Raw genomic sequence first — 13,520 nt, 5'->3', positions numbered from 1 at the left:
GTTGGTTCTGCAGAGAGTTGATCTATCCATTCATATTAGTTTCTTCTAATACATACTTCAGAGATTACAATTTTCTGAGCTTGTCCACAAAATCAGAGTCTTAAAATATTAAAGATACAGAATGATTTATGCATTGTTTGTAGTGTTATTGTGACATTAAATATATTAGTTCCATACTTTTGCTGTTTAAAAAAAACCTTAGTGTGCTGTTTCAAAAGGCCACATGCACCCCAATGTTTATAACAGTGCTATCAGTAATAACCAAAGTATGGAAAGAGCCCAAATGTCCATCAACAGATGAATGGATAAAGAAGATGTGGTATGTATGTATATATATATGTGTGTGTATATATATATATATATGTATATATACACACACATACATACACATACACACACAATGGAGTATTACTTGGCAACCAAAAAGAATGAAATCTTGCCATTTGCAACTATGTGGATGGAACTAGAAGGTATTATGCTAAGTGAAATAAGTCAGCGAAAGATAAATATCATGTGACTTCACTCATATGAGGAATTTAAGATACAAAACAGATAAACATAAGGGAAGGGAAGCAAAAATAATTTAAAAACAAGGAGGGGGACAAATCATAAGAGACTCTTTTTTTAATTTTATTTTTTACATTTATTTATTTATTTTTGAGAGACAGAGCACAAGTGGGGGGAGGGGCAGAGAGAGGGGGACACAGAATCCGAAGCAGGCTCCAGGCTCTGAGCTGTCAGCACAGAGCCTGACGCGGGGCTCGAACTCACAAACCGTGAGATCATGACCTGAGCCAAAGTCGGACACTCAACCGACGGAGCCACCCAGGCACCCCAAAACATAAGAGACCCTTAAATGCAGAGAACAAACTAGGGTTGCTAGAGGGGTTGTGGGTGGGGGGATGGGCTAAATGGGTAAGGGGCATTAAGGAAGACACTTGCTGGGATGAGCACTGGGTGTTATATATAGGGGATGAATCATTGGAATCTACTTCTGAAATCATTATAGCACTGTATGCTAACTAACTTGGATGTAAATTAAAAAGTAAATAAAAACAAAACAAAAACTCTTTAAAATAAATAAGAAACCTGTTTATATAAAAGAATCTGCAGGGGGGACTGTTTACTTGATTTGACTGCTCTGGAAACCTAGATCTTAAACATATTTTGGCCAGGTCTATATTACAGTGCTAATACCAGAGGGATTTATTTATGAAGCAACAAAAAGGTTTGTTGACATGAAGTTACTCTGTGGAATTAGAATGACATTATATAATCTTCACATTTCTTTCAGCTTTCTCTATTAGAACATTTCTACTCTCAGCCCCTCAGTGTCCTATGCTGTAATCTCTCGGAAGCCAAGAGAAGAATAAATTTTTTATCAGAAAATCAATGTGAAAACATCCGACGTCTTCCATCATTTAGGAGGTAAAAAGAGAAGTGTATATTTAACACGTAATAGAATTTGGGGTAAAAAAAAGTATCTCAGATCTAGCTATTTTTGAAGTGGGGAAAGAAAAAAATAACCATTTTATATAGAGCACAGTAAAACCTTTCTGTTTTCACTCGTGAGATTTCTTTGTTGGATTTGAAAACATACCGTAACGAAAAATATTTTTACAAAGGGATATAATTTGCAGTTTCTTCAGAGTTACTTTTATAAAGAACATTTTCTGATTCTGGAGTTTATGGCTTTTGTTTATGATTAGATCCCTAGATTCTGAAGTATAGCTGCTTTGTGGAGTTAGAAATTACTATTAAACCATGACTATTATCTTAAATTTATTTTTGAGAAGAAATAAAAGAATGTGGCCACCACTCTAGGTAGTTCTTTTCCCCCATGTGATAGTCACATCTTTAGAATGTTTAATTTTCTCTCTTTGTGTACGGGATGGTGAAAATTTTAGGCACGTGGAAAAGCAAGCTTCAGAAAAGCAAGTTGCACTATTGACCAATGAGAGATTTTTGAAGGTAGGAATGTGGATGTATTTGTTTCAGTTTTACTTTTTTTTCTTCATGAAAAACAATGTGCACATAAAATTTATTCATTGAATTTATAAAACATACCTGTCTGTCCTAATATGCTTTTCACAGTGAATTAGTGGGTCTTGATGATCATATAGGAGTATGACTATTGAAGATGACACAAAACTTTAATTCTCTAAAAGATGACCTTTTTTATTGAGACAAAATATTAACTACAGGTTTATCGTATGGTGTATTTCGAAAATACTTTTGAGATCTCAACTTTATTTCCATATTCCATTTTGGAATCTGCAGGCAATGTCATTTTAATGTTTTTTTAAAGGCCGTCATAAATAAAGGCACATAGAAGCCATGCAGTTTAGGGACCCACTGCTAAGTGGGTATTGATTTGATTTGAAAAAGATATCATTCTATATTGATACAATGCCAGGAAAGAAGTAATGAGCTTAGAAAATTGAGTGAACAATACAACACAGGGAATATCAAAAGGAAGATTTTTTTGGTTCTTTCTTGAATAAATGATACTCAGACATGGTACAATTCGAAAGGCAAAGATAATATACAGTGAAAACACTCCCTCACACCTTTACCCTCCAACTACCTACTTTCTTTTCCTAGATACAGTTAGTGTTACTAGTTTCTTATGTGTTTTCCTAGAAAGATTTTTCACATATACAAGGAATTTTACGTATTTTAGGAGTTTCCTTCTTTCTTTTACAGAATATAAATGAGTATATTACATATGCTGTTCTGCACCTGTTTTGTTTTGCACTTAGTGTTGAAAATCATTTCATATCAATACTGAGTGTGGTATAGTACTTTTGGGATGAATGTACCTTCATTTTACGTAGTAAGTCCCTTAATGATGGACAACTAGAAATGCATAGTGTCACATTTGTTTTCATACTTGTCATGCCTTTTTTAAGGAAAAAGTTGTCAGAAAATTGTAATGAAATTAAGATGAGATTGAAGTAGCCCTAGTACTAAAGGTTTTGCTGGCCCAGACTGTTTTCAAATTTTGAGTGAAAGAATGTTAGTTCCTAGAGGGCGTGTGTTCTGTATAGCTCTGAATACTAATTTACCTTCTATTCATAAATGCTAAAAAGAGAATGGCTTTTTTATAATTGAGATATAATTGACATACAGTATAACAGTGGACAGTGGCTTTTTGTTGGGCATTATTTCTAATGCAGAATCCACACTGGGCCATAATATAAAATCACTTCTAGACTGGGTTTAATAATCACTTTAATAATCTCTGTAACCTTTTTAGAGCAGTATAAGAAGTTTTCACATCCTAATGCAGGTTGTTTTGGTAGAGGGAACTTTAAGAACTAGTGGAAAGGGATGTGTGCATGTTTACTGAGTTTTAAGATTAGATGGATTAGCTCTGCTGAGTCAGCTAGTTGCCAAGTGCATTTCCTGCTACAGCATATTTTCAGAAGCCAGGAATAGATTTTTAAAGAGTACTTTTAACCATTGAAATGACAAAGGGAGAGAACCAATCTCTAGGCTCATCTGTTGTAGAAATAGTCTGACATTTATCTCTGCTTCTCAGTAACATTTCATGTATTTTCTAAGCATTTATTTATCTGTTCTTGTTCTTATTGCACTTATCAGCCCCATTTGTTATTATCTTTGCTGTATTCATTTTAGGATTGCATATTTTGTTATTCAAAGGCTTATTTAGGAAGGTACACAAAGATTTGTACCTTACCCTAAAAAAGTTATGTGCAGGTCATCTGCTAAATTCAAAGACCAAAAGAGGTCTGTGAGGGGCACCCGGGTGGCTCAGTTGGTCAAGTGTCTGACTCCTGATTTCGACTCAGGTCATGATTCATGATGGGCTGTGAGTTCAGGCCCCACATTGGGCTCTGTGCTGCGCATGGAGCCTGCTTAAGATTCTCTCCCTCTCCCTTTGCTCTTCTTGCACATGTGCTCTCTCTCTAAAAAAAAAAAAAAAAAAAAGTCTATGAAAAAGATTAATCAACATGTCTGTGGATTTTTGTAGTTTAGAGTAAAAGTATCTTTGTATATTTTATTCATTTATTTAAGCATTTATTATTCTTTTTCTCCTTTTATGGTTTTTTTAAACACACAATCAATTTTTATATGTATTTTACCATGATAAAAATTGGAAAAAACCCCACATGATAATTAAAAGTATGGTACTTCGTGATACAGGGGAAGATCCTGATTATGACCTCAGCAAATTTCAACTTGCATTTCAACTCCAGCTACTTGTTAGCCAGGTATACCTTAGAAAAATCACTCACCCTATTTAAGCCTCAATTTCCTTATTTATAAAATGGGACAATAATTCCTAGTGTGATTTCCTCATACAGTTAGTGATAATCAAAGTCCATTCAGCAAATGAGAGTGATTTATGAGCAAATATACAGTAAAACTTTTATAAATGTGAATCATAAATATTGTTATTACTTTTCTGTATGATAAAGTTAAGATCAATGTGAATGTGTAGTTTCGTATATTACATATTCTGTATTATGCATACTAAATGTAATATTCTTGCATTACATGGTTGTATAGATTATGTAGTTATGTAGACATGTGTACTGTTAGAATTTACCACACTCAGATTTTGAAGACATAGACCTCAAAGTATACTCCAGAGAAATTTATACTCCTTACATCTAGATTCTTTCGTCCCTGAATATCTACTTTGCTCCCTACCCTGATTAACTAAACCCAGTAGTTCTTAAACTTTAGTATGTATCAGAATCACGGGGAGGGCTTGTTAAAACACTGATTAATGGCCTCCATCCCCAGAATTTCTGCTTTTGTAGCTCAAATGTGGGTCCCGAGAATTTGCATTTCTAGCAAGGTCCCTGGTAATGCTGATGCCTTTGGCCTGAAGACCATTTTTGAGAACCACTTGAACTGGACTGGTTGCCTAGAAGGAAATGTTTATTGTTTCCCTTGCCATGTTCTCTTAAATTTAGAATTAATCTAAATTCTAACTTAAATGAAGGATTTATATGAATCATCCCCAGACCGGACTCAAGATGTTAAAAAAACCTTCAACTCCTTTAGAATTATGGACCCTCAGTTTCACAGATACAGCTTTAAAACTATATGTCAGCTTTGTATTTCATAAACTACATGGGTTTTTTGAAAGTATACTTTCAAATTTAAAAATTCAGCTGACTAAACCATATACATTTGTAGAAGTGTCACTGGGAAGTTCAAGCTAAGGCATGACATAGAGCTGATAAAAGATTAAAGATTCTGTGCATTCTCTCACTTCTGAGTAGTCTGTCCTGTGAATGTGTTGTGCAGCAGAGTACAGAGGCCAAAAAGTGCACTCTGACAGTTAACAATCTAGTCTTCCTATGCTTAAGCAGAATAGGCCTGCACAAGCTCCCATTAATGCAAACTTCTGATGACTCAAGAGCTTTCAAATCCTGTGGTAGAAGTGTAACCAGATAATCTTTTTTCTTTTTTATTAATGTTGTTTATTTTTGAGAGAGAGATCGAGCAGGGGAGGGACATATAGGGAGGGGGATAGAGGATCCAAAGCAGGCTCCATGCTGACAGCAGAGAGCCTGACACAGGGCTTGAACCTGTGAATGGCAATATCATGACCTGAGCTGAAGTCAGACACTTATCTAACTGAGCCACCCAGGGGCTCCTATCCAGAGAATCTTTAAAGTTTCTTTTGGCTCTAAAATGCTGTGATTTTATTTACTTGTTCATTAAACAGATTGGTAATTTTTTTTGCTGACTAGTTAATTTGATTCCTCATTAAAATTTTATTTTAGTACATCTGTTTAATTGGAGATAGGTAAATTATTACTATGGGTTTTAGGTGAAATAGCAAGAGCTGTTACTGTTTATATTTTTACCATGTTTTGCCTCATACCATTGCTTTAGTAATCAAGGTTTCTGGTTTTTTTTAACTTAACCCTTTAATTCATGAAACAGTATTTCATGAGAAGCTGTCAAAGTGCCTTATATAGAACTTTCAAATTCTTCATAATTGCAAAGATGATTTTTATTATTGCTTGTCCCTGAAATTTTGTTTCAAGTCCAATATTAAGGAGAGCTTTGAAGAAGATTGTGCCTCGTATTTGCATAATTATTATCTGATAATAAAAAACACTAGGCCTTAATATACTGGAAGGATTTTTTGAATAGTGAGAAATTCTTTTTCTTTCTATGAGCAAATGTTTTGGAGGAATGGAATATTAACAGCTTTTCCCAATTAGATAGTTTTTATGCATTGTCTCATTTTGAGTCACAGCCACCACATATGACAGATGTTTTTATCCCTTTGTATAGATGAGGAGAGTCACAAAATGATTAAATAACTTTGCCTATCTAAAGTGTCACAATTAGCAAATGGTACATCTGGCATTAATACCCAGATCTGACATCATAGGCCATACATTTTCTGTGACGCTTCATTGAAGAATTAGTATAGGGTGATGAGAAGGTGCCTAAGGTTCTGTATTAGTGTTTGAGAAGTCAGAAATGAGCTTTCCAAATACTGTGGCAAGTTAACAGTGAAGATAATTTGTAGGAGGCTTAGAAAACTACTTGGTATGAGGTAGCTTTGGCCAGGTGTCATGGAGCACTACATGCTGCTGCTCAAATTAGAAAAGGAAACATTCACACACACATATACACACTTTATTTTCAAAATACTTTTTAAAAAAAGCAAGTCTCAACACCATATCTAAGATTAGGCCCATTTTAATCCTGTGCTGACTACACCAACCACACCCTCTCTATTACCGGTAATGGCTGTTCATGTTGATCCTGTCTTGTCAAGAAGTTACATTATACTTAGTATATTTAATAAATGACTAATTCCATGTACTTCACATAAGAAAATCTGTTTATATGTTTTTATTCAAATCTTCCTTAAAGCTATTTGGCTTGGTTTCAACCCCTTTCAACTTAGATTCAATCTCTTGCGGGTGACAGGTGAAGTTTTTTATTCTGACTTGTTAATATTTTATGTCTCTATTCCCTCTGTACTCAGCTAGATTTTAAATCGGTTGAGAGTAGGAAGTAGGTCTTGGACTTGTTAGAATTGTAATTTGTTAGTATTAGAAAGATAACCTGATTGAATATGCTCATTTTACAAATGAAGAAATGTAACCAAGAGAGAGGAAGTGAAATATCTAAGGTCGCAGAGCAAGTTAGTGGTAGATTTCTTTTCACCATTTAGTATGCTTTTCATGGTGATTCGTGAACAAAAGGCACAGAATTACTTCATGAGTTTGGTGGTAACCTGCCTTTCACCTACCTTTGCCTCCACCTCTTCTTTCTATTTCTTTTGACAGGGCAGGAGGAGGGGGAAAATCTATTAGGAGAAATAATTAAAAGAGAAGAAAGGAAGAAAATGACTGGAAAGAAACTACTACATGTGATCAAACAAGCTAGGCTTTAGCACAGTAGTGCGGCAGGAACGGGCAGCTTCAGTGCAAACCCTTCATCAAGTGCTGCGGGTCTGAAGTGCCCAGTGGGAACACAGAGAACAAAAGGCTGAGGCAGATGAGAGGAGAAGCACACAGGCCACACTAGTGCTGGGAGAAAGCCATGCTTTGGCACTCCAGGAGCTGGCTGTCATGTGATGAGACACTGAGAACCAAACACTGTTGGTCAAAATTTCTCCATAATGAGAAAAATCATGCTTCGTTCTAGCAAGATGATAACTAAGAGAATGCTGTGTTCTTGGACAGCAGATACCTCTTATTCCTAAAATCCAGTGTCTGTTTTACCAGCTTTTGTTATCAGTGAATTGATTGAAAGGAACATATTATAAAGATTTACAGCCATTTTTACATAACTTACTTTAAATCTTCCTGGTGTCACTCTTCACCCCATACATAACATTCTGGACACAAAAGTAATAAATACTATGGAAAGTAGAAGAGAATTGCAAAAACTAAGCATCATGGCAAATATAATTCTGTCTGATCATATTTTCTTTACCTATATATATTTAAATTTTACATAGGTATTGGTTTCCTCTCCAAAGAAAGTAACCAGCTCAGTAAAAATAGGGGCCTGGTCATGTAAGTAAACAAGAATACATGAATGATTTTGACTGAATGACAGACAAGATTGATGTGATTGGAGATGGCTGATTTAAAAGGGTATACTATACATTTACTGGCCACCCACAGCCTAATATAAATGTGGCTTTTTAGGTCCTTAGTGGTTTGTTTGTTTTTTTTACCCTGAGTCAACATTTACAAATTGAGACATTTTACATTACAAATTCAGACTTCCATCTTTTGTTGAAAAATTAGTAAATCTGGTCCACATCCAGCAAGACAACAAGTGGTTGCTCTTATTTAGAAGGGAGACTGAGTGCATATTGGCCTCCGTTCATTAATGCACTTCCTCATTCAACAAAGTTTGTGAGGGTCCACTGTGTGCCAGGTGTTAATCTAGGTGCTGAGAATATAGGAATGAACAAAACTGACAAAAACCTCTGCCTTCATGGGGCTTACATGCTATCAAAAGAAGTAGGTAAAATATCTGTGTTGCTAAGGAAAAACAATGAAGGAAAAAAGCGGAATGTGAAGTTCAGTGTGCATGGGGAGTTGGATTGACATTTTAAATAAGGACCTTACTGAGAAGGTGAATTTTGAATAAAGACTAAAGGAAGTTACAGAGCTTGCCATGCAGGAATCTGGCGGAAGGGAATTCCAAACAGCAGCGAGACAGCAAGTGGAAAGGACCTGAGGTTGGAGCCTGTCTTGATGTTTGAAGAGGAGCAAGGAGGCTGCCCTTTTGTATTTGATATCAGAGAAATATCTTTGTTTGCGTCTCTTTATCAAAGATCAGAAAAGACCACGAGGTCTTCATGTGTCAAGAAAAGAAGAAAGCATATCTCTTTGGGAAATAATGAATATTACTAGGCAAAGTGTATCTCTGTTAAAAAGAATCATCCTAACCACAGTTATGAAATAAAACAGTGGCAGCCATGACCAGTGTATGGCTGTGATTCCAGAGGAAAAATTTAACGAATGGAAAACAAGATTACTATTTGAACAGGCTTTGTTTTCACATGTGCATAGTGTGATGCTGCTGTAAGCATTAAGTGGAGAATTTTCTCAGCATCAAAACCTATAAAAAGGTGTTCATAAAGTGCATTAAGAATTGGCCTGGAGAGAAGCATTTGCAGATATGAATCTCAGTAAGACAAAGGATTTAGAGAATAGTATCATGTAGAAAGTTAATCATTTGGATGTTTTCTGCTGCAGCTGATAAGAACACAGATGTAAATAACAATGGAATCTTATGTAGAGAGTAGTTCCAGAGTCAATACATAAGGCAAAAGTGTGGGATGGTCAAAATAACTTAACTCTTGAAAAATCCCTTAGAAGGGTATAGCAGATTTCTCATGAAGTCCAGCATAGCTAGTTTTACTTCCCAGTGTTGGAACCAGAACTCCATTTCCTCAGTTGGGCATTGGATAAAATAGTATGCTGTGTTATGTGAACAAAACAAAACATGTTTTAAATGCTAGAATTCCACTGGGCACAGGGATGTAATCACGCAGAGGTAGGAAGGGACTGAGATCATCTGGAAAAAGAGCATGTGCATAATCCTCCTTCCACCCCTACCCAAGGCATAGTCCCTCGAGTGTGCAACATTGCCCACAAGGTGTAAAGTATTTCAGTTTCCTCCCCCTCTGAGTAAATTCAGTTCTGCATCACCCATTATTTGTACATGCACAAAAGCATGTACTCCACTAAGCAAAAGGAATAGGTAGTTCAAGAAGCATGAAGTATGGTTATTAATCAGTAATAGATTCCTTTCCCTCCAGAATACTTTTCTTTGTTTAAAAGCTCTTCAGGCATACATTAAGGCAAATAATTAGTGGCTTTATGCACTCTCCATGTTACAGCATAGAGTAAAATTAGAGCTGAGTGTACTCTCCCAGTGGTGGTTAAAGTACCCTTTGTTAGGATAGGAGACCTAGATTTTTGAAATTACCAACTAACTCAAATACTGGGAGGAAAAACATTTTGATTCTGAAAGCTTTTTCATTTGCCCTGTGCTTTCAGGTAATAATCTATAGATTGCTGATGAAGGAATTGATTTCTAAGTGCATTAGAGTTTAGGAAAATATATCAGATTTGTTGCTTTTTATAGGTTAGGTTTGCTTGAATTTATTCGTATCTGAGGTGTTATTTTCTGCAGGCTTGACTGCTAAAAATAATGGGTATCTGCAAGATATTACTGGTGGAAAAAAACCGCAGCCCGGCAGTTAAAGTCCTTTATTTGACTTACAGAGAAGAAAAAAATGTGAAGACCATGCCACAGATCATAATCCTTTTAAGAGAATGTTACAGGATGAAGCAGTTATAAAAGTATTTGAGGTCTGAAAAATACTTGGATGTTGATAGAATGTAGTGTGTTAAAATCATTTCTAAACTGTTTCAGAAGGTTCTAGAAAACATAATACCCCTCCCACCCCCCCACAAAAAAGCCCTTTTGAAACTGATTTGTGGGATTAGTCATCCCACAAGTTTCTTAAGACACTATCTCCCATATTATACTTGTTGGAGTCTAAATTCTAAAGCTTGATGGCTTTAGATTTCTCTTTTCATTTTTTTTTTTTTTAATTAGTAAAGCGAATAAAACCAGTGTTAGAAATTCTCAACAAAAAGCAGGCATTTATCAGAATCACCCGTGGTGTTTCTTCTGTAGTCTTTCTTTGAAACACAGTTCTAATTGTACTTTAAGAGAAGCATAGGCCTTAAGTGTAACCTCAGCAACTGTTAATGATGTTGGTATTGGGCTCTGTAGTGATCTTCTCACCCTTCTGATGCCAGCAAGGTAGAGGGTGGTAGGCCTACCTCGCTGTGGCACATACTGGGTGACTGACACAAGGAGGCATCCAGCAGGGTGCTTTTTTTGCACACTTGTGTTGTGGGAAGCCAAGTTATAATGGCAGTGCTATAGATAGAAGGAAACTACAGGACTAATTTTGGTGTGTGTAAAATATCACCAGACCTGATACTAAATCAGAAATACCCAGCCTTTATCCTAGATTTTGTGTGCGTTACTAATTCTCAAAATTAAGGAAATTAATTTGTAATTCTGCATATTTTCTCACCAGTTTTCCAGGAATTATATATATATATTCGTGAGGTAGATTTTATTATTCTTTTAATTACTGACTTACATATTTGTAATGTATTCTGTGATTTTTAGGAGGAAATACAATCATTACTAGAAAACTTACATGTTTACCATACAAATTACTTCCTGGTTTTGAGATGTCTTCATCAGTTCACCTCTTCTCTTCCCAAGTACCCATTGGGTCGACAGGTAACCAGAACTTCTTCATTTGGAATGTCTGCAGTAGGAATATCAGTAGTTTCTTGCTTTGATTTCAGCAGCATTCAGGCATCAGAATTTGAAATGGATCCAAATCAGGCACTGAGTGCACAATCTAAATCCATTCCAGCTGTACACATTACTGGTAATTGAAGCAGTATATTTTGTTCTGATGGCCACAGCTAGAAACAACCACATGAATCCCAGTGGTGTTGCTTCCCCCCTCCTCCCCCGCCCCCCAATGTATTTGTCCTAAGGCATTTTAACCTTTTTCTTTCACACTTCTTTGTCATGTATACTGAGTTGATCCCCCCACTTTATCAAAATAGCAAAAAGAATCTGTTTGAGAATGCTTAATGGTTAACCTTGCATTCCACCAAGAACTAAAAGGGAAACAGCATTTCTGCCCTTGCAAAATTATGCCCCACTGGCCTTTCTGTCATACTCTAAACCTGTGAACCAGCTAGAGAGTGGATGTTAGTGGAATAATTCTGTATTCCTAAATATTTGCATCCTACCTCAAAGGTTTAGACAACAGGGGTACTGGGTGGGTCAGTGGGTTAAGCGTCCAACTCTTGATTTCGGCTCAGGTCATGATCCCAGAGTTGTGGGATCCAGCCCCGTGTTGGGGTGTTGGGGTCCAGGCTGAGTGTAGAGCCTGCTTGGAATTCTCTCCCCCCCACCCCCGCTCCTCTCCCCCACATTCATGTTCTCTCTCTCTCTCTCTAATAAGTAAATAAATAAAGGTTTAGAGAACAAATCTAAATACATAGGAATGATTTGTTTAAGAAAGGATTTCTGCCATTAAGCTTTCTTTTTAATAATCACATATTGCTTTTATTTTATTATTTTCTTATTGCAGTGTGATCAGTATTATCAGCCAGTCCCAATGTAGTCTCATGTTGCTTTTATGTAAATGGTATTCTTATATAGCCTGACCTATGTGATGTGTGCCCAGTCTGTTGTCCTCTAAAGAAAATGATTGTTTTTGTTTTTTGTTTTTTTTTTAGAAAATGATTGTTTTTAATAATATTTATTTTTTTGTCTTGACCATTTATGATTTTGTCAAATGAGCAGTGTGTAACTTAGTACATCACTTTTGGTTCCTTACAAGTGTGCTTTTTACTTACAGATCAGAGAGCTGTACTGCACTTGTTTAGAAAAGAACATATGGGATTCAGAGGAGTATGCATCAGCTTTGCAGCTGCTGAGGTAGTTTTGTTTTTTTTTCTGTTTTGTCTGATGTAAGCCTGTCAATAAATAACCCTTTCCTCCAGAATGTTGCCTGCCAAGGGGTTTTTAAGTAGCCATGCTGTGTCTAATATTTGTAAATACCTTGAACTTGTTTGTGGTTTATGGTGGTTTTAATATAGCAACCATCCATTTCTTTGCTGGTTTTACCTTGTTTTTGAACTTGTGATTTTTTTTTTTTTCCTAGAGAGAGATTGTGAGTGGGGGAGAGGGGCAGAGGGAGAGAGAGAATCTCGAATAGGCTCAATGCTCAGCCTGAAGCCTGACACGGGGTTCGATCCCACAACCCTGGGATCATGCCTGAGCTGAAATCAAGAGTCAGTACTTCAACTGACAGAACTACCCAGGTGTCCTGAACTTGTGCTTTTTAAAGTAAAATGAGCATTTAGTCAAATATTGACACTACCTGAGGAGGGCTTAGGTATGGATAATTTTAATCTTGCCAGCTTGATGGCATGGCAGGGAAAGTAGTCATGGAAAGTGATCTCACCATGGCCCCAACCAGGATGGGTGGAGTTGCAGCATCACTTGGTGAAATGTGTCCTGTGAAGGAGGTCACTGCTGAACTTGAGGACCAGCGATGAGGAGGCAGTGGCCTTGATGCCTTACCCCCATCTGAGCTGGCCCTGCTTTCATTAGCACGGGAGATCATAAATTTATCTAATACTATATAAATAAGACATCTTGGTGTTGTCACATATCAGAGATCACTTACCACCCTGACAAATTTACCTTTTAAAGTTATAATCATTTGTTTTTCTTGGCTTCACTTATACATACGTTGACTTTTTAGTCTTCCATAAAAATAATGACCACTTGGAAAATGAGGAAAGGAAAATCAAGTGTGAGTTAAGTTTCTGCACGCACACTTATAATTTTCCTCAGTGAATATAAATGCTTATATGAAAATATCATAAAGAAGTCTGAGAATTGAATATTTATTAAGTCTTGGC

The 13,520-nt window shown here is 36.4% G+C and overlaps 1 protein-coding gene across 4 annotated transcripts in view; it reads left to right on the top strand.

The window, feature by feature from the left end:
• Positions 1 to 13,520, top strand: part of ORC3 (origin recognition complex subunit 3) — a 62,348-nt gene that overhangs the window by 25,911 nt on the left and 22,917 nt on the right. For all 4 annotated transcript variants that reach the window (XM_019442820.2, XM_019442818.2, XM_019442817.2 and 1 more), the window contains 4 exons: positions 1,295 to 1,428; positions 1,908 to 1,971; positions 11,191 to 11,307; positions 12,449 to 12,528. In XM_019442820.2, coding sequence (XP_019298365.2) covers positions 1,295 to 1,428; positions 1,908 to 1,971; positions 11,191 to 11,307; positions 12,449 to 12,528 — 395 coding nt within the window. The remainder of the gene's footprint in view (positions 1 to 1,294; positions 1,429 to 1,907; positions 1,972 to 11,190; positions 11,308 to 12,448; positions 12,529 to 13,520) is intronic.

Source organism: Panthera pardus, unplaced genomic scaffold, assembly GCF_024362965.1.
Source record: "Panthera pardus isolate Hobbes unplaced genomic scaffold, ASM2436296v1 HiC_scaffold_17, whole genome shotgun sequence".
Lineage (NCBI taxonomy): Eukaryota > Metazoa > Chordata > Mammalia > Carnivora > Felidae > Panthera > Panthera pardus.
The sequence above is the reverse complement of the archived record's forward strand: the minus strand, read 5'-3'. Positions and strand labels throughout refer to the sequence as shown.